Below are 14,489 nucleotides of genomic sequence, written 5' to 3' on the forward strand. Positions count from 1 at the left end.
GAACTAAATAGAACACGTAGTTATATAATATGAAATGGCTTTATTTTCGTTTGTAAATAAATAAATTCTGAAATAAAACCAGTGTCCCTGCCGCTGGACCCAAGCAAAAATAAACCGTATTAGTAGAGAAAAAAATTCTTTTTCGAGCAGTGTTAGTATCGAATCTTAAACGGCTTCTTTCGCCATCATTTTCTCTAAAATCGTAGAAAAATGCCTAATTGTGCTGTTTTGAAGTGCAAAAATGCCGCACCAAAAATATCACCCGTGATGGTATTATTTTAATATAAATTCACAATTTTCTGTTTATCGAATTTTTTTTTTTTCAAGAAACGAAAGTAAAGCTGTTTGGAGAACTAAATTAATAACTCCAGTTCGTCCTCGTTCACCAATAACCCGCTATATGGTAGAACATTGATTGAAATTTCAATACAATATCAAAGGTCGTAACTTGCAATAATAGGTATTAATGGTTTTGAAATTTTGATATGACAACAGGGTAAGGTTTAAATTATATTTAGGCTTAACTCACACTGGCGCAGAGTCGAAGCGTCGCGTCGCGTCCTGTTTTTCAACTACAACGCCTGGCGACTGACGACTCTCGCATTAGTACGCCCGGATCACAGTGTGGTCGGTGTCTGACGCCTCACTGCACACAAGTAACGCGCATCGACGCGCGACTCCATATTTGCCACAAATTTGTACCTTAATAATGGGAAAATAGAGATGAATATGCAATAGGCGAAAAACATGACGCGTCGCGACGCTTCGACTCGTGTGAGTTGAGCCTAGCAATTCAGATTTTGTTATTTCTTTTTAAATTTGAAACTACAACCAATCAATATCAAGATTTTGTAGCACTTCATATTAAGAATGTGTGAGTTTTAACGACATCGGCTCTCATAATAATCTAGGCTTATGGCTCTTCCATTGTTTTTTTTCTTGATATTAAAAACATCATGATATTCAATACATTAAATATTACAATTAATGTGATGCCTCATTAGTGGTAATGTCGTCTGGAATCAGTGTCAAGAAGTAATTTATCGGGTCTAAATGGCCTATGAATTCGGATTCGGCCAGAATGTCGAACAGCTCTAGTCGTATATTTTAAACTAAGCTTATTAATGCCAAACTTTCAAATCAACCTCGATCGACATTTGAGTTTTGCAATGGATCTAATTGAAAACCGTAAGGTATCATTATTATTCAATCAATTCTCTCAAATCGATTTGTTTCGACAGCTAGGCAAAATAAACTAAAAGTTTTGTTGTAAGTCATTCTATAGCGTTTTTTTTTATGGGACAGTATGGGCAAATCCGAAATTATAGAAGATACAAGAAAACTGTCTTAGTAACCATTAAGTCTTTGAGAAAACAATTTTGGCGTAGTCAATTTTTTGTGAATCCATAACAATGAATATAATTGATCAAACTTGTTTTACTGCTGATTGACTCAGTTTCATGTTTTTTATAATATCAAGTGACGGGACAAACAGGTCGCGTGCCTGATTGTAAGCTACACGCCTGTCCATAATAGTTGCAGTGTCACTCAGCTTTTTGAATTGCAAAGATCTGAGGCGCACTGCCACTGCGTCCGTCACCCTGAGACAAAGTTGACAAGTCCCATGTGCCTGTAATTTCACCAGCACTCTTGCCCTTGAAAACCGGAACACAGTAATGCTGACATTACTGTTTGGTGGCAGAAATAGATAAAATGGCAGTACTTTCCCGTACAAACTTTTTCACAAGGAGCTACTTCTAGACGTTTTACATTTAATGATCCTAAGAACGAAAATGGTCGATAACTTATTTATGCTTAACTAGGAGTGTCATAAAATGTCACTTAAACATAGTCTTGTAGTTGGTATTATTTTTATAACTATCATGTGATAGAAGCAGTTTTGACGTATGACCACATATGGCTTTATTACTGCTACTAGTATAAATGTGGGGATTATTTTATAATATGGGGTGAAATAATTCGGGACAACAGAAGTTGATCAAATTCAATCAAATGTTTTTCATATGAAATTAATCAAATTGACTAATTTTTTTTTAATGCCGATACACTTAATTTTATGTAAGGAATAATTTTATATATTCACAATAAAAACATTTTATATTTTCACATTGCCTCAAACTGATTTCCTGTGCTATGAGTACCAGAGCTACAGAATTCATTCCGGTATTCCCAAACCTGAACTAATTTAGAAAAGTTCATTTTCTAAATTGGTCCTGCTGGGAATCGAACCCGGCACCTCCTCATCCAGCGCGTCACAGTACAAGCCGTTGGGCTAACAAGATAATAAACGTTATTTAAAATTTAAAATACTGTGAACCAACTTTAAAGTTAAGTGGTGGTAGTCAACATATTCGCTTACAAACCTTACCAATTAAGCAAATTATAGAGTTAAAATAACCAAGAAATAACATAGTAAATGTTATCAGGTTAGTTGTCTCACATTGCCACACGCAAACTCAAGACCTATGCCCTAAACCTAAGACCCAAATGCCTAGTGCAATAATTTATAGCAAAACCTAAACACGATTTCAACACATGACTTCACGTTCATTATCTACCAATGCAAAGCGACATGAGATTTTCACGCCATTTAATCAAAATAACATTTCTTTTAAGTACATTCAAATTAAAAAAAAATACAATGAGCGAATGTTGTTTAGGGCGATGAAAAACTTACTGACTTAGTTATATAATAGAAAATAATTATAACTTTGTATGAAAAAAGCCGACGTGAAAAGTTCGTTGAAATAATAATAATAATAATAACGCACACACTCAACATAGCCCCGCACTATGGAAACTCTGTGTCGCGGGTGCCATGGACAGACACATAGACAACCACAAATTACACCCAAACTCACTCTAACTCTAACCGTTCGGCCACGGAGGCAGTTCAATACATCTATTTGCCATGTTTTATTGAAATCGGTTACCGAAAAGTGCGCGAAACCGGATTCATTCCCTAGTTTGCCACCCTTAGAAGTGCAATATTTTTTATTAAGTGGGACCACATCTGAGGTACCCTCTTTCGAACAAAAAAAGAATCATCAAAATCGGTTTACAAATTACTCAAAATACACAAAAAAAAATACAGTCGACTGGACTCAAACCAGTGTCTGCCGCCTCGACGTGGCTAGATAGCGGTTAGTTAACAGTCTCGATTCTTAACTCTATATGATATAAGTACTCTGGATGCATTCAAAAGTGTCACTACAAGCGAAGATAGTGTACACTTCGAACAGTTTTACATTTCCTGACATTATCGTTCATGTCATTTAGCACTGAAACTGGTAGTTGGTTAAAATTTTTTGGCGAATGTAGTCCGACCTGCGCGTTCATCACACGTTATTGTATCCCGACCCGATTGTATTTTCCATACGTACGTATATCCCAACATCGGAGGACTAGACGTAGGCGCCCCTGCCCACATTCTCTCCAATTCTTGTAACTCTATCGACTAATATTATAGATAGAGTTACAAGCATTGGAGAGAACGTGTGTTATATTTTTCTGTATCTAATGGAGCAATAAACATTTTTGACATAACTCCATTATGCCATTCTCCCATGAGGGATGCGTAATATTGTAGATAAGCAGAAAACTTTTCGGCGGTGTTCAAGGCTCTGCAGCTTCGCTTCTACTAAATCCGAGTCGCCTATAAGCCTCTTCTCAAGCTTTTCAACTGAATTGTCTGCTACAAATGACATCACACAAAAAAAACATTCACATGTAACACAAAAATAAATAATTACAAAACAAAACACAAAAAGAAATTAAATTAAGTTAAAACAGACATTGTTCACATAAATAAGGACAAAACGTAAAATATACTTTACGTGCTGCCAGTTGCGGTGATATAAGAATTTAGATTCTGAAAGACTTGGAATAAGCGCCAAATTATCGTTATATATCTCTACAGTACCTACTTTAACGAGGCAAACTGAAAGCTCATTAGCGAAGATATCTATGGCCTTCAAGGATCGACGGAGTTCCAACCGCAAATGCATTAAGTTTTGTCACTGGCTGATGTTGGGGAATTTATGTGGTACCGATGCCAATCTCCTGTAACTTTGTACCTTTGAGATAATAAAGCCGTATGTGGTGGCCACATGTTACACAGTTATGAAAATAATACCAACTACATGAAACAAGACTATGTTTAAGTGACATTATATGACACTCCTAGTTAAGCATAAATAAGTTATCGACCATTTTCGTTCTTAGGATCTTAATAAATAATAATAATAATAACACACACACTCATAGCTCCGCACTAGGGAAACCCTGTATAGCGGGTGCCATATAGACAACCACAAATTACACTCAAGCTCACTAGAGAAATAAATGTAGGACATACAAATATTTCTCGCTTTGCGTGGCAGTCCAGCATGGTAATCGTTCGGCCACGGAGGCAGTTTATAAAAAAGTACTATTTCATAAGTAAATAAGGTTCTTATTTCAATGTACTACTATAGTATAGAGTGCTAGCCATACCATGAACGAAGCTAGCCAACTCAGCTCAGCTCAGGAAGTTGTATGCAACCAACTATGCCAGCAAGAAGCCGCTGTGTGGCCTGCGATAAACATCACATGTATATACTTTTAGTATATTTTTTATTGTTTATACACAATGCACAGAACCATTGGAAATGACAGTCAGCCCGTGACGGCTCCGGTTTTACACGTCTCACGCTTAGTTCTTGGGCATGAAATTGCTTTTTGTTGTTCGTCTCTTCGATGAACACAATGCTTTTAGTGTTCATTTTTATATTCCTTTGTTTGTTACTTTTCCTATAATATTTTATACATAAAACGATAGTAGGTTAATAAAATAGTATAATACAAAACCGCCTCTGTCTCCGAACGGTTACCATGCTGCATTGTCACGCAAAGGTCCCGGGTTTGATTCCCGGGCCGAGAGAAATAATTGTATAGTCTACATTTATTTCTCTCGTGACTTTGAGTGTAATTTGTAGTTGTCTCATACGTTTGTGCACATGGCACCCGCGGTACATGGTTTCCCTAGCGAGGGGCTATAAGTGTGTGTGTATTCTTCTCACTATTATTATTCTAAAAATGGCATAATGATACAGACCGGTGGTGCTCTTGTGGAAAAACGGTAGCTTCTGATTAAAAGGTCGTTCTTTTAGTTATTATTTAGGTATAAGTTATATATTTTCTCAATACTCTTAAAGCCAATACCACTAACATGACATCCTAAGTGCCTGGACACCCATATTACAAGCTCTGCTTAGTTTGGGCTCCAGTTTCCCACAATACATTACTTTAAGCGTATGTAATAATATCTTCTCTACTGTATTGTTACTTTGTTTTGTATTGTGGAGATAAATAAAGATATATTATTATTATATTGTAACAAAAGTATTTAGATCGATGTACTGTTGGCTGTACCATTGTGAATATTAAGTAGCAGTATCCCTCGCTGACGGCAATGTGAAACGTGAAGAAATCTGCATAGCTCCCAAATACCAGTTTGATCCACTAAGTGTAAAAACTAGAAATCAGAATATTAACTGACCCTGAAATCCCATTATGAATAACAATGAAAAACAAAAACCAAAACAAAATTAGTATGCTTTTACTTACAATAACAAAACGTTTCTTCTAAACACATCATTGTGGCAAAGTAATCTCTATTTAAACATCAATAACAGTGGAAATAAAAACAAATATTTATTTTATAACTGAGACAAGAGCCGATGACCTTTAAACAAATAAGCTGATAGCTAAGAAAAACCGCTTTTAGATCGGTCCATTGGAAGCAGACAAACAGATAGGCAAAGGGTTCAAAACTACTACATCCACCTTTTTTTTAAACGCACATGCTCTTAGCCCCGCACTAGGGAAACCCTGTATCGCGGCTGCAGGTACCATGGGCACCACGGAAGAAAAAAAAATGGAAATGCCATAAAAACTCACACATTCCTAGTTCGAAACACTACAAAATCTTGATATTGATTGGTCGTAGTTTCAAATTTAAAAAGAAATAACAAATTCTGGATTGTTAATATAATTTAAACTTTACCCTGTTGGCATATCGTTGAAAGTTCAATACCACCTATACCTACTCCTATTATTGGAAGTTACGTTTTCATATTATTTTGAAATTTCAATCAATGTGCTGCCATCTAGCGGTGAATTACTGAACGACGACGAATTGGAGTTATTAAATTAGTTGTCCAAAAAAGAAGCGACCATATTGCAGGGTTATAAGCTTTACTGTCGTTTTAAGGATAAATTATTTCGATAAAGAGAAAACTGAAAATTTATTAAAATAATACTTTCCGGTGATATGAAATACCACCATGGACAATATTTTTGATGCGGCCATTATTTTTTAACTCCGAAACTGCACAATAAGGCATTTTTCTAGGATTTGAAGAATTTGCACGAAAGAATGACGAATTGGCGGACTGAGTTCACATGCGTCTCTCGAGACCTGCTGGCATGCGTCAAACGCTAAGTAACCACTTCTACTGTATTTATTGTTCTGTAATGAGCACACACATAGAGAAATTACATCCAAACTCAGGAGATAAATAAAGCTGTAAGGCTGTAAATATTTCTCCCGGCCCGGGAATAGACCTCAGGACCTCTGCGAGGCCGTTCAGCTTGGTAACCGTTCGGCCACAGCCGAACGGAGGCAGCTTTTTGTGCCGGGGTTTAAAAATATGGGACATAATCTCAGTACAGAGTACTAAAAAAACTGACTTTAAAAGTACGTGGAATAGTGCGCCACTATACGGAACTTGGCACAGAAGATAATAAAAATCGGTTCTCACTACTCAAAGTATATTGAGAGAAAAACGCCTTGAATTAGACAAATAGCAAAATCAACCATTAAAATAATTGCTCCTAGATTAAAGTTAGGCGCTATTTATAAAAATTAATCTTCATACGTGAACAGCCACCCTTAGAGGTGGATGATTTTCTTCAAACTGACATGGGACTACTACGGAGGTACCCTCTTTCCAACAAAAAAAGAATCATGAAAATCGGTTCACAAATACCGGAGTTATCGCGTAACATACAATCGAATTGAGAACCTTCGCCTTTTTTCAATACCCTATTCTTTCATTTCACAAGGATACTACGCACTCTAATACACGTTTATTACGATTTTAGATAATAATGAATTTGTATTCAAATTTTCAATACATAGGAATATTCCCGAAGCCGTATCTCCTGAATGTATCTATACCCTTTGTGGTTGTTTATCAGCTGCGGGCAAATCAATTTGATCTGTTACTTGCATGTCCGCAACAAACTCACCTGCGGTAATTAGCGTGAGTATGTGTTAAAGACGTGATAGCTAAGGCTTTTGAAATGGGATCTAAAGAGAGATATGGGTGTTAAGGTCCCTTATCCGCCAAGGCGGTGAAGGTCTATACACACTATTGTGCACGATTCTCCTTTGAAGAGAGGGCCAGAGTCGTACACATGATTTCCAAGAGATCTGAACCTTGTTTTTTATGATAACTTTGTGATAACTGTTGGCAAGCGACACATCCATAGCAGTGCCACTCAGATAAGTCACAAAGACCTTTGAGGCACTGCCACTGAGATCCTTACCCTGAGACGTAAGTTGATAAGCCCCATGTGCCTGTAATTTCACCAGTACCCTTAACCTTATAACCCGAAAAGCAGTGATGCTCATAAATCTGCTTGGCGGCGGAAATAGACAAGGTGGCAATAATTCCCTGAACGAACGTCACTCGGTGTGTAGATTCTTCTTCACCGTAAGTGAGAGATACAGCTACTAAACGTTCACAATGTACTTAACCTAGAAATTAAAGTCACAGGTCCATAGATTAAGGCTGAGATTTGTAAAATGAATATTAGGACTAAGCAGTAATGGAGAGCTAAGCAAGTTTTTTGAACTTACAAAACGATATTTGCTTAAGTTTAAGCAAGAAATTAAATTACATTTTGAGTTTGCCATTCCTTATTAATAATTATAACATACTAGTGACGCATTTTTTGACACACACCCACTGATAGCCCCGCACTAGGCAAAACCCTGTGTCGCTGTGTTAAAGTCAAACCTCTGACGCTGACGGTAAGAACAGTCCAAAGTCACTACCTTCGTGGTCGAATGGTCATCACGCTGGTCTATTAAATATTTGTGTGTGAAACATTTATTTCTCTCGTGCGTTCGGGTGTGATTTGTGGTTGTCTATGTGTGTGTTCATGGCACCCGCGGGAGAGGGTTTCCCTAGTGCATTCATTAAAATTTCAAGCTTGATCTTGACTGTACATGCCGCTACAGGGAATCGAACCGTGTCGACCTCTCAATTGAGAAGCAACCGTTCACCCATCAAGCTATCGCCAGTATTAAACATATTATAAGTTAAACTTATCAACCTTTAATAACATTAATTTTCTATCTTCAAACGTAGACGACGCTCTGGTGATATCGCGTCCATGACGTCACGAGTTTATCAGATAACGGTGATGTAGCGTTAATCGAGTGCGTTTGTAGTTTTGTTTTACTCGTTTGCATTAGATATCGGAATATTACGCTTTTTTGCACCTTGAGGGGATTACGGATCACGTTACGAGGCTACATTGACGGCGCCATTAGTTTGCTCGACGCGGGTAATTTCGAAAACTCAATTCCCCTACGTGCTATACCATCGAATTAAAAAGTTATTTAAAAAAACTATTACCGTTATAACCCAGTACAAAGATCTGCATCAAGCGCTTAGAGAAACTCGTAAGATCTACTGACTCCTTCTATAGGTTGGTTTGTAAGAGCGGTGGCCTTGACGTGGCAGGAGACACTAGTTCGAACCCTGTCAGATCAATGGAATTTTTCTTTATGTTGTTTGATCTTTTATTAATAATAATAACAAACTAGTGGAGTATGTTTATGGTAACGAAGTGACGGGACGATCAAGTCGTGCGCCTGATGGTAAGCAACACACCTGTCCATATAACAGTAGCAGTACCACTCAGAGCTTTAAATCACAAAGATCTGAGAGGCATTGCCACTGAGAAATATGTTGACAAGTCCCATGTGCCTGTAATTTGACCTACTGCTCACACTACTGCGTTCACTCATAGATAAATATTTTCATTCAGTTCTAGTAATCCACATAATACATTACTATTTAATGGTACAAAACAATTATTTTAAAGACGAGAGAGAGATTGTGTTTTAGAACAATAATTGTTTATTGTACGAAAAATGTAATTAAAAATTACATGTCACAAAGGACATATACATAGGTGGGCTTATTTCTAGAAGAGATCTGAAAGTCTAAGTCAAATAGTCTTCATTTCATAGATAAGCTAATTACACTTGAAGTCGTCATACTGATTATACTCTAGTGCTCATTCGTAAGGCAGATTCCCCTGAGGAGAATGACCAAGAAACTCTAGAGGTTGCTCTTTGTAATATACATTTATCATTTACGATATTTCATTTAAACATCTCAGATCGAGACTACCTGCAAGAGCTATACCGGTCACTATCATGGACTTTTGTTATCTAAGTATGAGAAACTGTTGTTGTTGCTGTCTCTTCAAACCCTAGCCGTGGTGAATAAAGTAAGTCTGCGGGACATTATTGTACATTTATTAAAATTTAAATGTAAATAGAAATATCAATGATGACAATACAAATATGACCGATATATATCCATGTATCTACATTGAAAATTCAGTAACAAGCAAACAACCCTCATCGCACTACTCAAGTGAGAGTGTAGAGTTATAAAAACATCTTGATGGAACGGAAAATTTGTAAAGGCATAGCTTTAACTTAGATAAGGTTTTACAGGAAATAATGTTTTAATCCACCCATTAAACGACGGGCGGCAACTCTGTCGCTTGGCTAGTAAAAATAATGTCAATACAGAGTACTAAAAGAACCGTCACCTTAAAAGTCACTCATCCCCTAATACGCCACCCTTAGAGATGGAATATTTTCTTTATGTTTAAATGGGACCACATCTGAGGTACCCTCTTTCCAACAAAAAAATAATCATCAAAATCGGTCTCGGAGTTATCGCGTAACATACATAAAAATACATACAGTCGAATTGTTTATTTCCTCCTTTTTTTAAGTCGGTTAAAAAAAAGAAAAATGCCTCAGGATAATTCCATACCTACGCTATAGAGTCGGTTGTAAGCCTTTTTTCGTAAAACAAGACATGCTTATGTAGGGTTTTTTGTAAAACTCTAACAACATCGCATGACATAATTACTAACACCGTAAACGATAATTTTTGTTCCATGTCATAATAATTCAGATTTTCCTTTCGAATAAAAATATTTAAACAGATCGATTTAAACGGTGATCTCTCTATGCGGTAGCGACAAAACCTTAAAAGTTTATATTTGGACAAAAGTTATCTTAAATTTTTATTGAATTTATATATTCAATTATTTTTATGTGAAATTACTCCACTAGTCTGTTATAATTATTGGCCAGGGCTGGTAGCTGTAAAGGTATCTAACTGGGTGACGAAATGTCATATATGTCTTATAGATCGTCGAAAGTCTTTGAAAATCCAAATACAAAGATACGACGCAAGCACATAGAAAAATTAGTGAGGTCCGCTGGTTCGTTCCGTGGCTTAGCTGGTATAGCGTTTGGCACGGTATGTTAGAAGACGTCGGTTCGAATCCGGCCGGATCGAAGGAATTTTTTCTGAGTGTTAGATCTTTGTATTAATAATTAAAAGTTATTTTGTGTGATGTTTTTTTATTTATTTTTCCCAGGGGAGGAGAAAATCCTCATGGATACTATAGGGTTAACGAAACTCATGGTGATGTCGGACTCCACCGGGAATGTGCCCAGTAACCTACGGACTAAAACTTCCTCCCCTTCCCAGTTTCTCCTGTTACTATTAATTGTGTAACATCATTAATGCCGTAAATGTAATGTATGCTACACATTACTAATTTGGTTGTATGATGTTGGAAATATAGTGTTGCGAGGTTTTCAGTATTTTACAAAACAACCCTGAATACAATGTTTTTCATTAGCCCGTATTACACAGCTCAACATTAATATATAATAAGATCCCAAGCTGTATAACAATTCAGAAAGATGAAAAATTCTTCTTTAATAAATTACGGTCCCTGTTCATACAAAAATGCTATTACACAATAAAGGAATTTTGGAAATGATACAGTAATATAATTGTGATATTTCATGAAATATTTTGTCATTTTAAAATAAAATAATTAAATATTTTTTTAATGTACATTTTTATTCTTGTTTATTATTTTGATTAGACATTATATTAATTATTTTACATGTGTTTTTTAAGATACTAGGTGACAGCACAAACAACTCACGCGCTTGATGGTGCCACTCATAGCTTTATAATTGCGCCCGCCACACTGAGCCGTATATTGACAAATCCCATGTGCCCGTAATTTCAGCAGCACCCGTATCCTTCAAAACCGGAACGCAGGAATGCTAACATTACTGCTTGGCGGCAAAAATAGGAAAAGTGACAGTACTCCCCTAGATGAACTTTTTTCACAAAATGTTTTTCTACATGTTTTTATTCAAAAAGCTCCCGTCACTTCCAAGGACAAGCAAAACAATAAATGATTCAGTCTCACAAGCACGTTCAGATTAAAATGTTCACCAACGACTATGTCACAGGCAAACCCGGGATGCGGGTTGTATCTAATTTGTGTTGTGTTGTTAGAGATGAAACTATTTTTTTCGAATCTAAAATCGCGTACATTTCTTTCTTCCAACAAACCAACAACGCTTCGGACACTTTACGGGTTCCGTGTCAACAGTGAATGTGGAATTTAAAAATAGTCGAGATAACACTTTTGTCTCCAATGTTATCTGTTCCTGCATATTTAATATCTTTTAATATTATGTGATAAATGACTGCTTTCGTGGCAGAAAGGTTACCATGCTAGTCTACTACACAGAGGTTTCGGGTTCGATTTCCGGGTCGGGAGAAATATTTTTATGGCCTATGATTATTTCTATCAATTCTACCATGGCACTCGCGATACTGGACTCCCTTCGTATAACGGAGCTATATGTGCGTTATTATTATTATTACTTTGGATATCTATTTTAAACTCTCGGCTGTCTTAATATTGAATTTTTAAATGGGAGAGGCCGTATTCCCCAGCAATGGTACAGGCATTATCATTATTATTATTAATTTGTAGAATGGGTGGAAGTGGGCGAAGGTTGTACGAGAATGAAAGGCGTTGGCGGGACAGTCTTGATGGGTTTGGGGAAGGAGTGGTGGAAACTCGCATTTTGGAGGGAGACATTCGTTCAGAATTGGGACACAGTTGGTTAATTTTTAAAAAGTGTCTTTTCTACTTAGTGGTTAATTTATGATGAGTTCCTTATAATTACCGTAGAATGTCACTTAGAGTTATGTAGTCTAAAGTCTTTTGACATGACTATTTGTTTTTTAGTTTCTCCTGTCTTGTTTTAACTGATATTGCACGTAAAATTTATTAATTTTTTTGTAAAAATAGGAAATTACCTGGAAATTTTGATTGAAAATCGTTTCTTCAAAATTACAGTTGGCCAAGCGGCACAAGTCATATGTAAAAAAAATGTTTTACTGACTTAACTTTAGAGGCCTAAGCACACATACTTTACACCCTTACGGTTATAATTTGTGTTCATTAAAATAATTAAAAAGCATCACCTTAATCTAAAAGCAAATAATCCCTAAATCCTCCCTTAAACACAAGGCCGCGTTTTCATAAGCTTTATTCGTGAATTCATTAACAATAAAGTGTAAGAGTGTAATAATTATGCATATGGGTACTGGTTCTTATAGTTTGTAAATACATAACACTCAACTTGTTAGAATTTCAAATGTCTCTTCTTGTGGGACACCTTACGGCAACGCTATTCCAGAGATCACTACAAGGGAAAAACATTGGGACGAAAACGAAAAAATAATACTTAAAATCGCAAGACTCCATTGGCTTGGACACCTCTAAAGGATGCCAGTTCAGCTAGGGCGTACATGAGCTAGGGCCTACATGAGACTAGTGCTTGAACCTGGTTGACGTCCGGTTGGTTGGTCAAAATACCGATGGAGGGATGAAGTGGAGAAAGATCACGATGCCCTGCATTCATAGAATTGGGAGGAGATCGCACAAGACAGGGAGCGCTGGCGTCTCGTTTCGTATCGGAGGCCAAGACCCACTTTGAATTGCTGAGCCAGCGGAGTAAGTAAATATACTTAAAAGTATCAAGATCAAAGTAGCCTGAGAAATTTTGTTAATGATCAGAATTGTCTTCTAAAGTTGGTGATCTGTGATAACTAAAACTTATTGGAAATGAAATTACTTTGTTTTTCGGACGGATATCGATCCTCTACAGCTACCGTCGTCGTCGCGACTGAAAAATAAATATACGCGATTTATACCCGAAAAAAAGGATATAATTTCAATGCATAGAAAACTTCAGAACTCGAAAACTAAAACATACTAAGCTTGTTTAGTACTAGAGTGATCAGAGGCTACGCGACGAAGGTAGACCGCTACAGACATACTTCTTTCGCTTTCTACGCTAGCACAAAACTTTTAATATGCGCCCATTCATTCTTAACACTTACCATAACATATGGTATAAAAAGTAATTGATAATCATTTTAAGACTACGGTGATTTACGGACTCACTTTCTAACATAATATGATAAATAACTCTCCTACGTAAACACTCAATTATAAATAAAATGTAGACCATTTTAATTACATTTTTTTTAATTTTTGCAAGCAAGGGAATAGCTGAAGGTGAAATCTGACAATCAGCAATGCTGAGCCTTTATCCGTTTTGTCACATTAATATTTTTTTTAATTATTTGCTTATATTTGGTGTTTTGTGGATAAATAAATGACATTTTATTTATTCATTTAAAATTATGTAAAACAGAACAAAAACTTACCAATAACGTAAGAGTATCCATCAAGAGTGAGCACACACTTCTTGGCTGCGCCCGAAGCAGAACGATGTCTGTGCGTTCTAGGGTTAGACCCTAACGCCCTCCCTCCACCTGGATCACTATGGCATTTGTGCACCAGCTCCTTATCACTTTCCACATTGCTATTTCCGTCGACAGAGCCCTGTCGGCTGCTTTCCAGCAGCGCTTTGCCACGCCGCATCATCACATCATATGCTATCTCCAGTTAGAAATACACTTTTAATTTACACTAGTCACAAAATTCACTGCTGTCACTAAAAACTTTGTCACTGAAAAGTTTACACTCGTCACTGAAAATTCACTATAGTCACTTTCAGTTTCATGCTTTATTTGCTTTGTGTGTCATAAATCACTAATTTTAGATATCCTGACGCCACTTCTATCGGTTTATCACGACCACAACGGGTTTACAAGCTCCGGACCGAGGAAATTCCTCCCGAGATATGTTTACAAATTCAACATTGTATGTTTTGATATGTAACAGTGTGCTGTAAATATGTAGTT

The 14,489-nt window shown here is 36.6% G+C and overlaps 1 protein-coding gene across 2 annotated transcripts in view; it reads right to left on the bottom strand.

The window, feature by feature from the left end:
* Positions 1–14,210, bottom strand: part of LOC113226174 (calcium/calmodulin-dependent 3',5'-cyclic nucleotide phosphodiesterase 1-like) — a 371,342-nt gene extending 357,132 nt beyond the window's left edge. For both annotated transcript variants that reach the window (XM_026458709.1, XM_026458708.1), the window contains exon 1: positions 13,950–14,210. In XM_026458709.1, coding sequence (XP_026314494.1) covers positions 13,950–14,169 — 220 coding nt within the window. In that variant the 5' untranslated portion in view covers positions 14,170–14,210. The remainder of the gene's footprint in view (positions 1–13,949) is intronic.
* Positions 14,211–14,489: the final 279 nt, after the last annotated feature.

This window comes from Hyposmocoma kahamanoa, unplaced genomic scaffold, assembly GCF_003589595.1.
Source record: "Hyposmocoma kahamanoa isolate Upper Pololo Valley unplaced genomic scaffold, ASM358959v1 182, whole genome shotgun sequence".
In the NCBI taxonomy this organism is placed as follows: domain Eukaryota; kingdom Metazoa; phylum Arthropoda; class Insecta; order Lepidoptera; family Cosmopterigidae; genus Hyposmocoma; species Hyposmocoma kahamanoa.